Source organism: Pan troglodytes, chromosome X, assembly GCF_028858775.2.
Source record: "Pan troglodytes isolate AG18354 chromosome X, NHGRI_mPanTro3-v2.0_pri, whole genome shotgun sequence".
In the NCBI taxonomy this organism is placed as follows: domain Eukaryota; kingdom Metazoa; phylum Chordata; class Mammalia; order Primates; family Hominidae; genus Pan; species Pan troglodytes.
In genome coordinates, this window is record NC_072421.2 from 19,237,629 (window position 1) to 19,256,241 (window position 18,613).

At 48.6% G+C, this 18,613-nt stretch overlaps 1 protein-coding gene across 8 annotated transcripts in view; it reads left to right on the top strand.

The window, feature by feature from the left end:
- CDKL5 (cyclin dependent kinase like 5) overlaps positions 1-13,307 on the top strand; it is a 228,918-nt gene extending 215,611 nt beyond the window's left edge. For all 8 annotated transcript variants that reach the window (XM_016943184.4, XM_063804863.1, XM_054676254.2 and 5 more), the window contains 3 exons: positions 5,691-5,774; positions 10,091-10,273; positions 13,103-13,307. In XM_016943184.4, coding sequence (XP_016798673.1) covers positions 5,691-5,774; positions 10,091-10,273; positions 13,103-13,215 — 380 coding nt within the window. In that variant the 3' untranslated portion in view covers positions 13,216-13,307. The remainder of the gene's footprint in view (positions 1-5,690; positions 5,775-10,090; positions 10,274-13,102) is intronic.
- Positions 13,308-18,613: the final 5,306 nt, after the last annotated feature.

Sequence of the window (18,613 nt, forward strand, 5' to 3'; positions counted from 1 at the left end):
AGTCCATGTCGTGACCAAAGTTAATTCACCTTTCCAAATAAGGGTCTCTGTTCAGGCATTTCTATCCAAAATAGATTTGTCCTGTGTCCTAAGGCCAGGGATAAGTCCCCCCACCCCCCCCCACCCCCAACACCCTGTGTGATGTGTTTATATTTGAGAGAAGATTGGGCAGGGAAAAGCATTTTCCGAAGTTCAAGCATACAGCATAGGGACTAGAAAGATGCTGGGTTGGATATAAAATAATTGAGCCCCCAAAGCATCAGGAAGGATGTTTGGGGCTTTTAGAAGGCTGCCTGTTCACAGAAAAGGTGAATGTGTTGTCCAGGACTGTATTAGCGCGAGTCTAGTCACTTGCCTTGGCATTTGAAAATGAAAAGTAACTCGGAAATGAGCTGCTAGCAAAGACTACCCTGTGTCTGGGGCCAGGACAGTCTTTAGAGCAGCCTCGTCCTCTGATTCCACCACCTGCTCTCCATATCCCTCTCCTGCCCCTCCCCCGTGTTAACAGCCTCTCCCAGGAAGGGGCCTGGAAACTCAGGCTGGGCTCTAAGTGGCCAATGAGGCCTCCCAATCTAAGGCGCCGCCTCCAGGAACGGAAAGCCAGGCCCATTCCTTCCCAGAGAGCTTTTCAGGAGCAGGCGCAGTTTGCGTATTGCAAGGCAGAGGGTGGAGGGTGAGAAGCTTTCAGGGAAAAAGCTACATGGTCCTTTTTATGATGTGAGTCCTTCCCACTTCCTGCGAAGCATGTAGCCAGCTAATGAGCCTCCTCTGAGTAGCCAGTGGTAGCTCCTGGGCCAGCTGTTCTCGAACTATGTTTGGTTTGCTAGGAAATGGTAGCCCTAGGTAAAGGGCAATTGTACTGTGTTGTGGTCATTTGGGGTCCCTACATATACTTAGATGTGCAGCCTGTCCTGTATGATCACCTAAATGGTGACCACAGACACGGGGAATTTGCTGGAATGGATTGCATAATGGAGCTGTGTGTATTGGGCGCTCTGGTCCCTCCCCAATCCCTGTGTTCATGAGGGTGGAAGCCCAGATCCGCCTTGAAGGTAAGAACTGTGAGCAGAGGAAACTCCCCTACCTTGGGCTTTTGGTCATTTGTCACGTATAGCCTCTCAGGGCACTGGGATTCTCACCCACCGCACTCATCCCTGCCACCCAGTCACCCTTGAGTCCCTCAGCTGCCTCCCCAGGGCTCTGAAGTCCTCTTTGGCGATGATTTAGTGGAAACTTAACTAGGAGGAGCCGCTCCCTTCTGCATTCAAAGCCAGGCTTTAGGAAACTGTATGTTTCTGTCTTGAATGTGGTAAAGCAAATGAATTTTCAAATTATCAGGGCTGCTTTGTGTTCCCCTGAGACTGCACCTTTCACAGTATCACTGAGACAAAAAATGAGCAGAAAATTACCCCTGCTACTTAGGCTTTTGTAAGAAAATTCGTTTCAGGGACATTTTCTTTGTTCTGACTTTCTCTGGCCCTGAGTGGGGAATAAGTTCATTTTTATTTCATTGAAATCAGAAAGCTATATCTTAAAAAAAAAAAATTATCTACCCAGCACTGCAGTTACAATTGCTTTGCGAAATATAGCCCTGTCCATCTCGGTGGTGTGTGAGGGGGTCCCCTACGGCCCGCTCTGTGCCAGTCACCCCCTGGCAGGCGCCGAGCTGAGGCAGGCATCAGGCACACTTGCTGACGCACTCCAGCAGCTCCATCCGGATGGCAATGCGGACGTGCCAGCCCAGCGGGATGAGGCGGATGAAGCGGGAGATGATGGGGGGCCGCAGCAGGTTCTGAACCGTGGAGGTGCGGTCCGAGTTGCCATAGAAGACCTAGAGAGATAGAGGAAATCCTGTCACCATCACATCGGGGAGGGAAAAGGAAGAAGGGTTCCTTTCTGGAGCTAGCCCCAACTTTTAACTATGGAAATGATTAGGAAGTGGTTAAAGCACAGTTTGCGGGTGCCCCCCAAAATCTGACCTTGAGTGATTGTCATCACACCTACATGCTTGGGACATCTGGAACTGCACCATCCAATAGGGTGGCCACTAGCCAATATGTCTGTTTACACTTCAATTAATTAAAATTAGATAAAAATTCAGTTCCTCAGTCACATGAGCCACATTTCAAGTGGCCGCCATATTGGACAGTGCAGATGTGAACATTTCCATCATCACAGAAAGTTCTATTGGAGGGTGCTGCTAGAAAATGCCACTTGACTCATCGCTTTTGAGTTTTTATCCTTTGCATTTTGACATTTTGAAAAGGCCCACATCACACTTACATGTTCCAAAGGTATCCAAAGTAGGGCTCAAGTGAAAACCCGTGCTTGGCTCAGGAGTTGTAAGCCAAAACTTAAATGTGTATTCCTACTTTGATACAAGTGATGAGTACCTTTTCAACTTGGAAAATGTTTTTTTTAAAAGACATAAAAACTTGGCCAGGCGCAGTGGCTCACGCCTGTAATCCCAGCACTTTGGGAGGCGGAGGCGGGCGGATCGTTTGAGGTCAGGAGTTTGAGACCAGCCTGGCCAACACACAGTGAAACCCCGTCTCTACTAAAAATACAAAAAAATTAGCCAGGCGCAGTGGCAGGTGCCTGTAAATCCCAGCTACTCTGGAGGCGGAGGCAGGAGAATTACTTGAACCCGGGAGGCGGAGGTTACAGTGAGCTGAGATCACACCGTTGCACTCCAGCCTGGGCAACAGAGTGAGACTCCATCTCAAAACAAAACAAAAAGACATAAAAACTCGAAGGAAGATTCTGGAAAGGGGAGGGTGGTGCCAGAGTAAAGAGAAAGGGGGTTTGCTTAGTGTTTTTAAGGATGTAACATAAAAACATGCTGTGGGTGTTTGACGCCATTTCCAAAGAAATCGTTCTTTGCCCTCTTACCAAAGTCATGGTGCTCTGCCTGATGCCACTAGGACATTTCATTTCCTTCTGGGATTATCTCCTGAAAATATCTGGCTGTTGCATTTGGCCCCATCCATCTACAAAACGGGAAGGGCCTGGTCTGCCATGTTCTTGCCTTTCTCCGCAGTGGCACCGCCCCACACCACCCTCTCTATTGCAGTTTGTCTTTGAGCCTATTCAAGTCAGGAGCCAGGTGAAGAGAGGGGAGGGTGGAACAGGCTCCACCAGATTGCACAAGTGCAGGGGTGAAGTGCCTCTTTGCAAAGAACCTTCAAGGCCTTCAGAAGCACAGGGCTTGAAAAACTTCTCATGTCTTTTGGAGAGGCCAGCTAATAAGAATAAAAATGAAATTAAATGTCCAAGTATCAAGATGGTTTTTCCTCTTGTGTTCAAACTCCTTGGAACAACCCATGAACGTCTTGGCCGTACAAATTGTCATCAGAGACTTACAAAGCCTTCTGAATCTCAGCTGTACATGTCTACTTAACCTGATTAAATGTTGAAATTAGCCTGGGGAACTCCTTACTCTTAGGCAAAAGGATGTTTACCATTTCCAAAGAGCTAGGGAGTTTTTAATTCATTTTTATTCATAGCAAATATATATATATATATATATATAGTCAGGAGTCTACTGCGTTTAGTCAATGGTGAAGAAGACTTCTGTCTCAATCCACAAAGATTAATAGGATGTAGAGTTGCCCAAAGGTTTAAGTTCGTCTGTGTTTGTGCTGGTGAAGTCCTTTTAACCATTTGGCTAATGGGTAACTTGCTAGGTTCTCAAAAGGCTCCCCTCTGTCAGTCTCAAACAATAGGAGAGGCCACATCTATATAAATGGATGATTCTCTACCCACATCAATAACATCAGACCATACCCGTGAAGCAAAGTGCATTCAATGATCCAGTGAGTTGAAATAGTCCAAATGGTCAGTCTTAAGAGTTCAGGCAACTGCATGCTGATATGGAAACTCAGACAAATTTTTTTTTTGAGCTTAAGAATAGCATTCATTCGCAAACAAACTGTGCTGGGCACCAAAGCAAGCCCAGGAAAGAGAGCACAGCACATTGTGGGGGAAAGCGCAGACGATCCACTGTGCTGTGGAGTCGGTGCTCTGACAGAGGGCAGTGACAGGAGCGCGGGGACAGGGGGGGAAGTCCCAGAGGGTGTGAGCTGAAGTTGGTTTGGGATAAGCCCAACTTACCCGGTTGTTTCCAGTCTGGTCCTTGTAGTAAATCCAGTTCAGGCGCTCATCGGTCCTGTACTGCACGCTGTACTTGGTCATCCACTCATCGATGTCACAGCGCCCCTGGGTGAGGATCCCTGAAATCACTTTGATCTCCTTCAGATCTATCTGTAACCACTGGCTACTGTCCTGGAACTTGGAGAGCCAGGCGCACCTGCCGAGAACATACCGAGTCACCGAGAGACTCCCCCTGTGCATGTCTGCAAAAAGCCCGCAGGTGCTGGCTCTCGAGGGGATGCCAGCATCCAAAGAGCCCCCTGCCAAGCTCGGGCAGTCTGGGCTGCAGTCTGAGCCTTGTCTCCTAGGAATGGCCAGCTTCCGTTATACTTAACTTGCATCTCATTCTCCCTCTCCCTGCATCTCCACCTCCCAAGAAAAGATTTCCAGATTCGACTAATTTGTCAAAGAAATGCCTCAGAGTGTGGCTGAAATTGCCTTTGCGAGTGGTTGAACATGTCTGTCTGCAAAACACGCAGGTGCATGGCTGTTAGACCACCAGCCCCTGCCCTCTGCTTGAGACTCCCAGGGTGAACCTTTCTGCGCATTTCACTCTCTTCACACCTATTTGTGTTTCCCTCGGTTGGTGACATTCCTGCCTCGTGCAGAGCACTGACCCATGTGGATCTAGAAGGGCTTTGACAAGTGTCAAGCCAGATAACCGTTGAAGCAACTAAGTTGTTTTTTTAGCTACATTCCTCATAAATCGTGGAAACCTATAGTAGTTCCCCCTGCCACCTCCTTTTTTCCTTTTAGTGTGTATTTTAATTAGCTTTGTAGGACTTAAGCCCTGGGCCACCTTCTCTTCCTTTTCCAGACTTATTCCTTGGGTGGCTCCTGACTTTTCACTTCTATCCCACACCTTTTCTAAATCCCAAATCCAGAGAGTTCAGTTGCCAGCTAGAGGACTTCTGTATGCCTCTCAGCATCTCAGATGAAACACGTCTCAATGTGAGCCCCTAAGTGCCCCCACCCCACCCTGCTTTCAGACCCCACGTCTCTGAGTTAACCCCATCCTCGCATGTGTCCATGCCGGCCACCTGAGAACCATCCTGGGCCCCTCCTCTCCACCTCCAGTGCCCAATCTATCTATTGGCTCCATCTCCAAGTGCCTCAAATTCTTCTACTTCTGTCGGTCTCCACCGCCACCACTCTAGCCCGTGTCCCCCTCTTTCTTCCCACACCTCAACTACTCTCCCTGGATTACTCTGGCCCCACAGGAACCAGAGAACTTTTCTTAAAACACAAATGTGCTTGCGATACTCTTCGACTTAAAATATTTATCCGGCAGAGTCTGCTAATTATCACCCGATACTCCCTTCCCATCCTCATTTGGTAATAGAACCCCTGAGTTTCATCTGGGCAAATGGCCATCTGGCTAAGATGGCATTTCCTAGTCTCCCTTGCAACTAGATGGGGCCCCCTAACCAAACTCTGGTCAATGGGATGTGGGCAGAAGTGGCCAATAGAATATGTTTGTGTTCTTAAAGGCAAGTCATGCACACTCTGCTGCTCTTTTGTTTCTCCCCACTAACTAGAAGGTGGATGTGATGGCAGAAGACAGAGACACCATTCTGGACCCCAAGATAGACGCTTCGTGTTAAGGACAACAGAACAACAAGGTAGAGTCTGGGCCCCGCATGCCATCAAGCTGCCATAACAACCCTAGACTACTGAATGAAACTTTTTTTTTTCCTTTCTGAGACAGAGTCTTGCTCTGTCGCCCAGGCTGGTGTGCAGTGGCACACAATCTCGGCTCACTGCAACCTCTGCCTCCCAGGTTCAAGCGATTCTCCTGCCTCAGCCTCCCAAGTAGCTGGGATTATAGCCACCTGCCACCATGCCCGGCTAATTTTTGTATTTTTAGTAGAGATGAGGTTTCACCATGTTGGCTAAGCTGGTCTTGAACTCCTGACCTCAGGTAATCTGCCCCCCCCCGGCCTCCCAAAGTGCTAGGATTACAGGCGTAAGCCACTGTGCCTGGCTGATGAATGGAACTTTTAAGTGAGCAAGAAACACACTTCTACATTAAGTCACTGTACTTTGGTGCTCTTTGTTACAACAGCATGAACCTGTATGCTAACTAATACGCACTCAGGGTCCTCCCATTATCCCTACAGTACGGACCACAGTCATTAACGTGGCTTCTAAGGTCCTGCACCATCTGACCTCTGCTTGCCTCTCCACCTTGTCTCACTTGTGCTTCAGCCTTGCTGCCCTGCTTATGTTCCCCATCCACACCCTGGAGGTATCATCCCAACTCAGGGCTTTTGCACCTGCTGTACCCCACGCCTCTTCCCCTCCCTCACCTGGCCAACTTCAAGCCACAGGTCAAATATGTTTTCCTTAGAAAGCCTTCCCTGGCTGCATGGATGAGGTCTTTCTTCCTTCATCTCTCCCCCAGCACTCATAAGTACATTCTGTGTCATTTGTTTATTAGAGAGGCCTATATTTTTTTTCTTTTTTGAGACAGGGTCTCACTCTGTCGCCCAGGCTGTAGTGCAGTGGTGTGATCTCGGCTCACTGTAACCTCCGCTTCCCAGGTTCAAGCAATTCTCCTGCCTCAGCCTCCTGAGTAGCTGGGATTACAGGCACGTGCCACCACGCCAGTTAATTTTTTGTATTTTTAGTAGAGACGGGGTTTCACTGTGTTGGTCACGCTGGTAGAGAGGCCTATTTTTTTTTTAAAGCACATGAAAAAAAATCCCCGGGCCCTGCTTACCCAAAGCCTTGACTGTTGAGCCGGGCCTTGTTTGCAGTCCACGAGGAATACCAGCCCACATACTGCTCCGGGTTAGAGCAGGTGATCTGGTCCGGTGTGACCTCCCCTGACTCGAAACCCAGAGGCTTGTGATATGGGCATTCTGGGAAAGGAAAAAGAATTCACATTCACACATATCTCAATACTCAACAAGCACCAGGTGACTGAAATAACAAAACAAACCCATCTGCTTTGCGCTTCGGAGACGGAGAAGGCTTTACCTGTCTCTGTGGTTCACAATGGGTACAGCTGGGTCTTCAACGGTTCACTACTCACGCAAGAAAGGAATGAAGGATGAAGTAAAGGAATTGCCATAGAGACTCACAGCCTTTGTAAAAGCAGAGGGAAGTGGCTCTATGGCAACTTCACAAGGGGTGTGTGGAATTTTGAGAAATACTTCACCTCCTCCACCAACTTAGAGATCTAAAAACCAAGAGGTGCACAGTGAAATACCATATTTAAATGCCATACATCTTTATTTCCCCCATTAACACAGATTTAGCCATCCTGCCTCATGACGTCAGGTCTCTCGTTGTCCTTGGGCAGCAGATCATGCCAATTATAGGGACAAAACCACAGTGAGAGGCAAGAAGGGCGATGACATATTGAGATATAGAGAATGACTTCCTACTTGTAAATTGCAGTTTTCTCACCAGTCTAATGAAAAAAAAATGGGTGAAATGTGCTTGGGGGACTGTTGAGTGAGAAACAGCTAAAAGGAACTGCTTTTTCCCAGTGGTAGTACCCAAAGGTGGTTCTTCTGTGTTGATTGTCTCCCCCTTCCTCTCGTCTGTATGTCCCCTCACAGTAAAAACAGTATTGAGGCTGGGCACGGTGACTCATGCCTGTAATCCCAGCTACTCGGGAGGCTGAGGCAGGAGAATCGCTTGAACCCGGGAGGCGGAGGTTTCAGTGAGCCGAGGTGGTGCCTGCAGTGGCAGGCACAGTGTCGAGTTACCTGGTCAGAGGCTGCCAATTTTCAACCCAGTATTCATTCATTCTCCCCTTCTTCTTCTTCTTTTTTTTTTTCTTTTGAGACAGGGTCTCGCCCTGTCCTAGGCTGCAGTGCAGTGTTGCTATGTCAGCCCACTGCAACCTCTGCCTCCTGGGCTCAAGCGATCCTGCCACCTCAGCCTTCTGAGTAGCTGGGACCACAGGTGCACACCACCACACCCAGCTAATTTTTGTATTTTTTGTAGAGACAGGATTTTGCCATGTTCCCCAGGCTGGTCTTGAACTCCTGGGCTCAAGGGATCCACCTGCCTCGGCCTCCCAAGGCACTGGGGATTACAGGTGTGAGCCATCACACCCAGCCTCCCCTTCTTTTTGACTAAAGAGCTCTCCTTTTATTGGGAGCAGCAATGTAGCCAGCTGAATAAAGGGCCTTTCCCAGCCTCCTTTGCAGTTAGAAGTGCCCACGTGACATAACTTCTGACCAGTGAGACATAAAGACTGCCTGCTGGGATTTCTGGTCAGGTTTTGCTTGCCCCTTCTTTCTTCCTGTTGCCTAGATCACATCTGATAGTTGGTGTGAGAGTAACCATCTTGCACCATGTGGGTAAGGCCAAGAGAACTGCAGAGGCTGAGTGCAGTGGCTCATGCCTGTAATCCCAGTGCTTTGGGAGGATCACTTGAGCCCAGGAGTTCAAGACCAGCCTGGGGCAACATAGGGAGACCCCATCTCGTGGCTCACGTCTATAGTCCCAGCTACCGGGGAGGCTGAGGGAGGAGGATTGCTTGAGCCTAGGAGTCTGTGGCTGCAGTGAGCCATGATCACACCACTGCATTCCAGCCTGGGTGATAGACCCTGTCTCAAAAAAAAAAAAAAAGAAAACTGCAGAGACCTTAGCCTTGATAACCTTAAGTATTATAACTCCCTACCCCTAATTTTTTTTACCATGTGAGTTAAAACTCCTAAATCAATAAGCCAGTATTTAGGGGGTCTTGTGCTTATAACCAAACCCAGTTCCTAACTGAATTTCTACAGAAAACAAATGGCAAATATATTTTCCTTTTTTGGTTAGAGACCTGGTCTCGCTGTGTCACACAGGCTGGAGTGCTGTGGCGCAGTCATAGCTCTCTGCAACTCTAACTCCTGGGCTCAAGCGATCCTCCCACCTCATTCTCCTAGTTTTCTGATGATGAATGATAAACTGCAATTAAGGCAAATCATAGTATTTTCTCCAGAATTTTTCAAAAGCCAGTAAAGTTGAATGAAACATGCTTGCAGAGACGGCCATGCCCTGTCCCCAGAGGCTAAAAACAGGCCAGCTTCAGACCTCTGGCCAGGGAGGCTTAACTTCCTTTCTGCCCCAATGCACGAAAGGAATAGGCCTGATCTCACCAGTATCTGCAGCTCTGTGGGTCTGAGGGTGAGGGCACAGAATTTGTAGTTTATTGAGTACTCAAGTACTCAAGAATGCAGTTTCCAGGACTCCACCCCAGAGCAATTGCAATTTTAACAAGCCCACTTTTGAAAGTGCACTTTGAAAACCTTGGCCTGCCAGGGAAGACATTCTTTCTGTGGGCTGGGGATCCCGAGGACTGAGTGCCTGCGGACTCGAGGGCTCCTCCCCCACCCGCGACACCCCTCCAGCTGGGAAGACAAGCCCGAGCGATCAGGGGGAGGGGCACAAGGCCAGGTGGCAGGGATTTTTCATGGGCAAAATTCTAACCTTGGGTGTCTCTGAGGCCCCTCCACTTTGAGCATTTGATGACTGAACCTCCTTTTTTTTTCCACCCCCACCCCCCGCCGCCGCCCCGCTCAGGGCTACTAGCTCTGAGAGAGTAGGCAGAGGGGAAGGGAAAAAGCCAGTGCCACCTCTCCCAGTCACCTTATTCTTGGCACTTTGCTCTTCTTCATCTGTTTCCCCTTCACATCTCTTTTGCCATTTCTTCCCAATAGCTCATCTAACACTCCAGAGCGGTCTGTAGCCCTGCAGGGGTACCTGGCCAGGGCCAATGGCCTTGACAGCCTGGGAGGGCCTGTCCAGGCAGCAGAGAATGTGTGGCTCACTCTGCGATCTAAAGACCCGTGTGTCCAGACGTGGATGCTGTACTTACTCCCCAGGGAAGGTGACGCTCTCACTGTCACCTTGGCTTCAGCTGGTGTCTGGGAGCCGATGCCTGACTCCCGGGCCCCAAGCTTCATTCCACTGCCCTCTGAATATTTTCCAGGAGAATACTTCCGCTGTGGTGACCCAAAGAAGCCTCACACTCCGTGTGTCCCAAACCGAGCCCTTCATCGTCCAACCTCCAGTCCTGCTCCCTATCCAGTACTCCAGGTCCGAGGCACTTCCATGTGCCCGACACTCCAGGTCCGAGGCACTGATGCTTTCAGCTGCCCAACCCAGCAATCCGGTAAGCAGAGACTCTAGACCGGTGGGGCTTAGCCTGGGCTGTACCTCGGAATTGCCCGAGGAGCTGTAGAAATGCAGATGTTCAGGCCACACCCCCAGGGATTCTGACATCATTGGCCTGGGCATGGGGACAAAGCTGCAGGTGATTGTAATGGGCAGTCAAGGTCAAGCAGACCTGCGTCCAGCCAATGACACCTGGGGCAGGGGCCCACCCTCTCAGCGTGAGCGCAGGCCAGTTGCTTAACCTCTCTGGGTCTCAGTCTCCTCATCTGTGAAATGGGGGCATGATGTAGTACCTGTCTTCATAAAATTGCTGTAAGATTGAGTGAAACTATTTGGAGATTGTAGAGTTCGTAGAGCACAGCGTCTTGCCAAAAAGCAGCAGGTGCATGACATTGGTGGAGGTGAATTTGTGAGACTACATTGATAACCTTCTTGAATTTTGCATGTTTTTCTGGCAAAGACTTAATAGGGAGGAAATCCATTGCCCCTCTATCCTACTCTGTTCTGTCCCCATTACCCTCCCCGTCCCCCCACCACCGCACCCCCCGCCACACCCTCCAGAGAATGAGGCCAGCTTCACGTGACTAATGAATGGTTTCGGCTGTCCTTGCCCCAGGCAGGAGCAAGTGTGTGTGTGTGTGTGTGTGTGTGTGTGTGTGAGAGAGAGACAGAGAGACAGAGAGACAGAGAGACAGAGAGAGAGACAGAGAGGGATGTGAGAGAGAATCTTGTCGACAGCATCCCTTAAGCTTACGGACCTGGAAGATCTAGGCCTCACCAGGAATTAGCGTATTGCCCAAGAGAAGGAGGTCACAGCCCCAGCTAAAGTAGCAGGGATGTGGTGAGGGCCTGAGCGCAGCAGAGAGGGACCTGATTCCCCTGAGGGGCTGGACTGGGATGGGCTTGGGAGCCCTAAGCTCTGGGCACGCTCAGAAAACTTGGGAAGGTCCCTCGGACTGAGTATGGCTCAGAGGGAGAGGAGCCACCCATGAGACGTCTGCCTTCCAATGGGGCTGTGGCCAGCCTGCCCTCGCAAGCTCGTGGGGGGTTCATGTAGTCTAAATTGGGAGAAAAGACCTTCAAAAATCCTGTCTGCAGACTCCTCACAGGCCATTACAAGGGGGCACTCCGGCTGGATTTCTTCTAACATGGAAAAATAGAAAATGTGACATTTCCCACACTGTGTGTGTCCTGAAGAAGAGCACACTCCAGTTCTCTTATTGTGATTTTTCCTGACTTCTTCTTCCCCTTTCCTCTTCCTTCTGTGGGCCTGGTTGAGCTCTTTTCAGGTCCACATGTGGCCTGCAGCCCTTCCCTGAGGCCATCCCCTCCCGTCCACACCCCTCCGCCTGGCCCCCCATGCCTCAGCCTTCAGATCTCTGCCCGCCCTGAGCTGGCTGAGGGGCCCCAGGTGCTACCTCCCCAGCACCCTCCACACCTGTCACGCACCCCTCCTCCTCAGGCATACTTCACTGCCATCTCCCCTCGCCTGCCTCCCTCCCCATTCTCCCCCTAGCTGAGCAGAATGCCCACAGGTGCTGGGCACTCTCTAGGTATTGACTGGACAGATGGATGGAGAGATGAATGAACACACACCGTCGCCCCATCTTGGGTGGCCACTGGGGACAAGCGTAGGAAATGGCATTTCGAAACAGGCAGCAGAGGCCTCAGGGAAGAAGTAGACACTGACTGCGACCTCTGGCCTAATCAAAAGAAACCATAAATTGAGTAGATGCTAGAAGGCAAAATAAATAGTGTTGTGAAAGAATTAAGGGGACCCAAGGCTGGGTGCAGTGGCTCACGCCTGTAATCCCAGCACTTTGGGAGGCCGAGGCGGGAGGATCACTTGAGGTCAGGAGTTCGAGACCAGCCTGGCCAACACGGTGAAACCCCATCTCTACTAAAAATACAAAAATTAGCCGAGCGCAGTGGTTGGCACCTGTAATCCCAGCTACTTGGGAGGCTGAAACAGGAGAATCGCTTGAACCCAGGAGGCAGAGCTTGCAGTGAGCCAAGATCGTGCCACTGCACTCCAGCTTGGGCAACAGAGCCAGACTCCATTTCAAAAAAAAAAATTAAGGGGATCCTTATCAGACACACACAGAATATGACCTTCCCGAGTTTTCCACCCAGTGTCACTTTGTTGTTGCAGCTATTAGACCTGTTTCTATACTCATTTCACCCTTAGGGAAAAGCCTACATCTTCTGTGGCTCAAATGGCTCTTCTGAGCCATGATGTGATCATGAGATAGATAAAGGCATATTTGCAATATGTTACCAGCCCAAGGCTGTGTATATTTCATATTCTAGCCTTTTTACTTTAGTGGCTACTTTCTGAGTTTGTAGGCAGGCTTATAAAGAATGCAGATCTAAAGAAACACAGAATTCAGGGACTTTCTTAACACAAGATTCCAGACAGATGTGAATAGTGTTATGCATAGATATTAGACTTGAATATATGTGACAATACAGTAGAGTACAGAAGAAAATATGTAGAATAATATTTCTGGAAGAATGGATCATAAGCTCAAGCATCATATAGAATAGAAAATCTAGAATCAAAATGAACCATTAGCAAACCAGTAGATTTCTTATACTTTTGATAATTTCCCTACCCTATTTTTTGCTCTCAGAGTGCCGGGGTAATCTTGGCTCAACGGTGGAAAAGACAGAGCTTTTAGTATTTTTAATAGCATTAAAGTGAAGATTAGGAGGCCAGAATGCATGTGGCCTTCTGCTCCGTGGGCGGCCCGGGCATTAGCCAGAGTGCACCTGCTAGCGCTCCTGGCAGCTCTGAGTGACCCCGCTGTCCTTCTGTGCTTTCCAGGGTTCTCTTTCTTCGTGAGACACATTATGAGGGAAGCCCTGATTCACAGGGCCCAGGTAAACCAAGCTGCGCTCCTGACATACCATGAGAATGCGGCACTGACGGGCAAGTGACTTCTGCAAGCCTGCGGCTGGTCCCAATGCCCTGAATCACCTCTCTCATGGAAGAACCAATTAACACCAATGAATCAACCATTAACGCTGAGGTTGAGTTTTCCTTTCTGAAAATATCTGTGTTGTTAAGAACAAAAACCAGGGCCAGGTGCAGTGGCTCACGCCTGTAATCCCAGCACTTTGGGAGGCCGAGCAGGTGCATTGCCTGAGCCCAGGAGTTCGAGACCAGCCTGGGCAACACGGTGAAACCCCGTCTCTACTAAAATACAAAAAATTAGCCGGGCGTGGTGGTGTGCACCTGTAGTCCCAGCTACTCGGGAGGCTGAGGCAGGAGAATTGTTTGAACCTGGGAGGTGGGGGTTGCAGTGAGCCGAGATCACGCTACTGTACTCCAGCCTGGGAGACAGAGTGAGATTCCGTCTCAAAAAAAAAATAAAAAAATAAAAAAAGAACAAAACCCAAAAAACAGTGGAGAGAGGAGAACACTTAAGCTAAAAGAATTTCTAATTTTAGAACTTCAAGCTCATGACAGCTGTGTAGGGGAGACAGCTTTGGGGACCAGGGTCAATATCACATCCCTCAAACACATGACTCTTCTCTCTCTCTTTTTTTTTTTTTTTTTGGTGGGGGGGACAGGGTCTCTGTCTGTTGCCCAGGCTGGAGTGCAGTGATACAACTATGGCTCACTGCAGCCTCAACCTCCAGGACTCAAGCGATCTTCCCACCTTGGCCTCCCGAGTAGCTGAGACTACAGGCACATGCCACCGTGCCCCCCCCCCCATCTAGAGATGGGGTTTCATCATGTTGCCCAGGCTGCACATGGCCCTTTCTTGAAGTATCAAACTAGATTGGGTCGATGAAGCCAATCCACATAAACAATGTCTTTTCAATTTCTTCTTAGACAGAACTTACTTGGAATGGAATTCCAGGAGGTCTCATGTCTCTAGTGAAAAGAACATTCGTTACCACTGAATGGTAAATTTCTCTAAGGTGGAGACAATGCCTTCATTTCTGTCTCCTTGTCAGTGCCTGACACATCATAGGCACATGTTGAAAGATGGGTGAATTGAGTTATAAATGGATTATTAATGAGGGTGCGTCAGTATTGACTGAGCCAATCATACCAACATTTAATGGCTGCATGAGCTCATGCCATGGAGCCTGAGGGGATGTCCGATAGGAAAAGCCCACCGGTTTCCTCACGATTGGGACCCCACAGTTCCCTTGGAAAACAAACTTAGTTCAGAAATGACTTCCCCTTCAGAAAATAGGAAAATCACGCAGTAGAAACCATTGTACCCTACCCTCCCACACACACATTGCAATTTGCTTTTTTGATGCAAATTTAATGAAATAATGAAAAGAGCCTCACACACAGACACACAAACCTGTCTCTTGTGAAGCTATTATTAGGCAATTGTGTAAAGTAAATGAAGTGGCACAATACCATCATAACCCTGGAGAGGCAGCAAGGCCGGTTTCATGCAAAACAAGCTCTGAGCATGGAAAGGATTTAAGCATTGCAAATATTTGCAGCGACTGCCCAAGCCTCTGAAAATTGGATCTGCTCCCTCCCTCCTCAGTGTGTGAGCTCTTAGGAGGCTGGTAGGAAAGAAACCAACCTTTATTCAACAGTGTGCTAGTACCCCACAGGCTGCTTTAATGCCTCATCTTATTTATTCCTTGTTGACAACCCCGTAGAGCAGAGGTCAACAAACTATGACCCATGGGCCACACCTGGCCCTCTGCTTGTTTTGTAAATAAAGTTTTATTGGAACCCAGCCATGCTTGAGCATTTACATGTTGTTTATGGCTGCTTTCCAAGACAAGAGCACAATGGACTAGTTGTGACAGATTATTTGGTCCACAAAGCCACAAATATTTCCTCTCTCCTCCTTTACAAAGTTTGCTGGCCCCTGTCTTAGACACAGGCTAAATCAGCTGCAGAACAAATTGGGCTGGAAATTTCAGAGGCTCCACAAAACACAGGTTTATTTTTCACTCAGGCAACTGGTCTACCGTGGGTAGGCAGGGAGTTCTGCTCCACGTGATCAGCCTGAGACCAGGTTGCAGAAAAAGCCACTATCTCAACAGGTGGCTTCACAGCAGGAAAGGGAGAGCTGAAGAGTTGAGTGCCAGCCCTTCAGTGCCATTTTCAAAGTGGCCTGCTCACCTTGGCTGTAGCTGTTTGGATGGCACCACCTGATTAATTACAAGGGGGCTGGGCAATGGGAGGGAAGCACATGGCTGTTTGGTGAGCAAGCAGTATCCAGGCATGGTGCTATCATCACCTCCATTGGACAGGCAAGGAAAAAAGTGGCAGTCCCAGAGTTCAGATGTGACACAGCCAGGATTCCAGCCCTCATCTTCCTGGCTCTAGAGCCTGTGCTCTTTTCAAAATTCCAGGCTGCCTAGCATTAATTTCTTTTCTTTTCTTTTCCTTTTTTTTTTTTTTTTTTTTTTTGAGACAGCCTCTCGCTCTGTCACCCAGGCCGGAGTGCAGTGGTACGATCACTGCTTGCTGCAACTCCGCCTCCCGGGTTCCAGCAATCCTCCCACCTCAGCCTCCCGAATAGCTGGGACCACAGGTGCAAGCCACCACACCCGGATAATTTTTGTATTCTTAGTAAAGACAAGGTTTCATCATGTTGCCCAGGAGAGTCTCAAACTCCTGAGCTCAAGCAGTCCACCCGCCTCAGTCTCCCAAAGTGCTGGGATTACAGGTGTGGGCCACTGTGCCCGTCCTCCCATTAATTTATTTTCAATCAGTCTCATTCATCGATTTCATTGAAAGTTAGATCCCATCGTACTATCCCAGCCTGGAGACATGGAGATCCAGGGAGCTGTTTCTGAACACTGACATCACGCCATGTGTTGAAGCAGGGGCCACTGTGAGATTCGAAGCTCAGAGGCCAACTGGAGAAAACCCGCATTAACATAGGCTTACTAATAGTAATAAATAGTAATAAATACACACAGCTACCACTCATCTTTCATTCTAAAGATGGGGGTAGCGTTCAGGGGGTTAATTCAGCTGAGTGGGAAAAAGGAAGAGAAATGGGGTGTTCCCAATGACTGTTCCATCCCAAGGACAGGGGATACTCACCTGGTATACAGTCCAAGGAGGTGGCACCTGCAGACCACAGAGCATTGGGTCCTCCTTGGCAATCGCACTTGCATGCTTTTTGGTACCAGGGGTCCTCGCCTTCATCCTGCAGCCAACCAGAGAGGCAGGGCAGAAAAGTCACGGTCAAAGGCAACTGTGGTTGCCCCCACGGAGTGATCACACTCAGTCCTTATGCATCGTCTATAGCAGCTTTGCTACAATGGCCAAATTCAGCTATTAATCCAGCCTTAATACACACAGCTACCACTCATCTTCCATTCTAAATAAGTAAAATGTCTGCCACCCTGGGCGACCAACTAATAATCTCACAGATACACCCATCTAGAGGGTACCGTTCACCCCATTATAGTTATCTTCAGGAGTTTGGGGAGCCCCAATCCAAGTTTAGACTCTTCACATCCCCTGGAAGTTCCTATGGGGAGATAGATTCAAGATTGTGCCATCTGATTGAAGACCTGTTTTACTTGCATTCTCTCATTTAAACACCAATCGTGGAGCTTGCCTAGGTCAAATGTGCTACAGTCACCATCACCAAAAAAAAATACTTTTTTTTTTTTTTTTTTTTTTTTTTGAGACAGAGTCTCGCTTTGTCGCCCAGGCTGGAGTGCAGTGGTGTGATCTCAGCTCACTGCAGCCTCTGCCTCCTGGGTTCAAGCGATTCTCTTGCCTCAGCCTCCCAAGTAGCTAGGATTACAGGTATGCACCACGATACCTGGCTAATTTTTGTATTTTTAAAGTGGAGACAGGGTTTCACCATGTTGGCAAGGCTGGTCTCGAACTCCTGACCTCAAGTGATCTGCTTGCCTCGGCCTCCCAAAGTGTTGGGATTACAGGCATGAGCCACCATGCCCAGCCAAAATATATTTCAAAATACATTTAAAAACAAAGTGATAGTCCTCTATGTTATTTTTGGCTAGGACAATTTTCAAAAGTACTATGCATGTACATTACAGCCTTCTTACTGTTACATACCTCGGTAGACGATAATCCCAATGTGGCTAAAGCAAAAGGATGAGACAGAAAAAATCTAATTAATGAAAGAGAAATCCAACAGCATCACTCGTTACATGGAAAAGTGAAATAGAAATAGTCACATGAAAGCTACCAACACCCCTTCTGGAAGAAGTCATGGTAAGTAAATATCTGCCAGGAAAAACATCCGCAGATGCTAAGAAGCTAGGGACAGTAAAATTAAACAGAAAGAACAAGATCATCATTATAGGGCCGGTGCATCGGCTCACACCTGTAATCCCAGCACTTTGGGAGGCCGAGGCGGGCCTAACACTTAGGCCAGGAGTTCGAGACCAGCCTGGGCACCATGACAAAACCCCGTCTCTACAAAAAATACAAAAATTAGCTGGGCATGGTGGCATGCGCCTATAATCCCAGCTACTCAGGAGGCTGAGGCAGGAGAATCGTTTGAACCTGGGAGGCGGAGGTTGCAGTGAGCCGCTGCACCTGCCCACACCTGTAATCCCAGCACTTTGGGAGGCTGAGGCGGGCCTAACACTTAGGCCAGGAGTTCGAGATCAGTCTGGGCACTATGACAAAACCCCGCCTCTACAAAAAATACAAAAATTAGCTGGGCATGGTGGCACGCGCCTGTAATCCCAGCTACTCAGGAGGCTGAGGCAGGAGAATCGTTTGAACCTGGGAGACGGAGGTTGCAGTGAGCCAAGATCGCTCCACTGCACTCCAGCCTGGGCGACAGAGTAAGACTCTGTCTCAAAAACAAACAAAAAAAAGATAATCATTATTTTTGTTCGTTATAGAATTTTGGAAACTACATTAATGTAGCAAAGTGGACAGGGCAGGGAGAGGAAAACACCTGTATTTGTTACCACCAAAGCCAACACTGTTAACATTTTAGTATAAATATTTCCCGTCATTTCCCGTCATTTTTCTATGTGTATTTTTAAATATATTTGAGAACTTACTATCTAAACAGTGTTGTATCCTGCTTTCCCTTTCATTTAACCCTAGCAGTGTGAAGTTTTTCTGTGTTTTTTTCTTTCTTTCTTTCTTTCTTTTTCGAGATGGAGTTTCACTCTTGTTGCCCAGGCTGGAGTACAATGGCGCGATCTCGGCTCACTGCAACCTCCGCCTCCTGGGTTCAAGCAGTTCTCCTGCCTCAGCCTCCCAAGTAGCTGGGATTACAGGTGCATGCCACCACACCTGGCTAATTTTTTGTATTTTTAGTAGAGACAGGGTTTTGCTATGTTGGCCAGGCTGGTCTCGAACTCCTGACCTCAGGTGATACTCCTGCCTTGG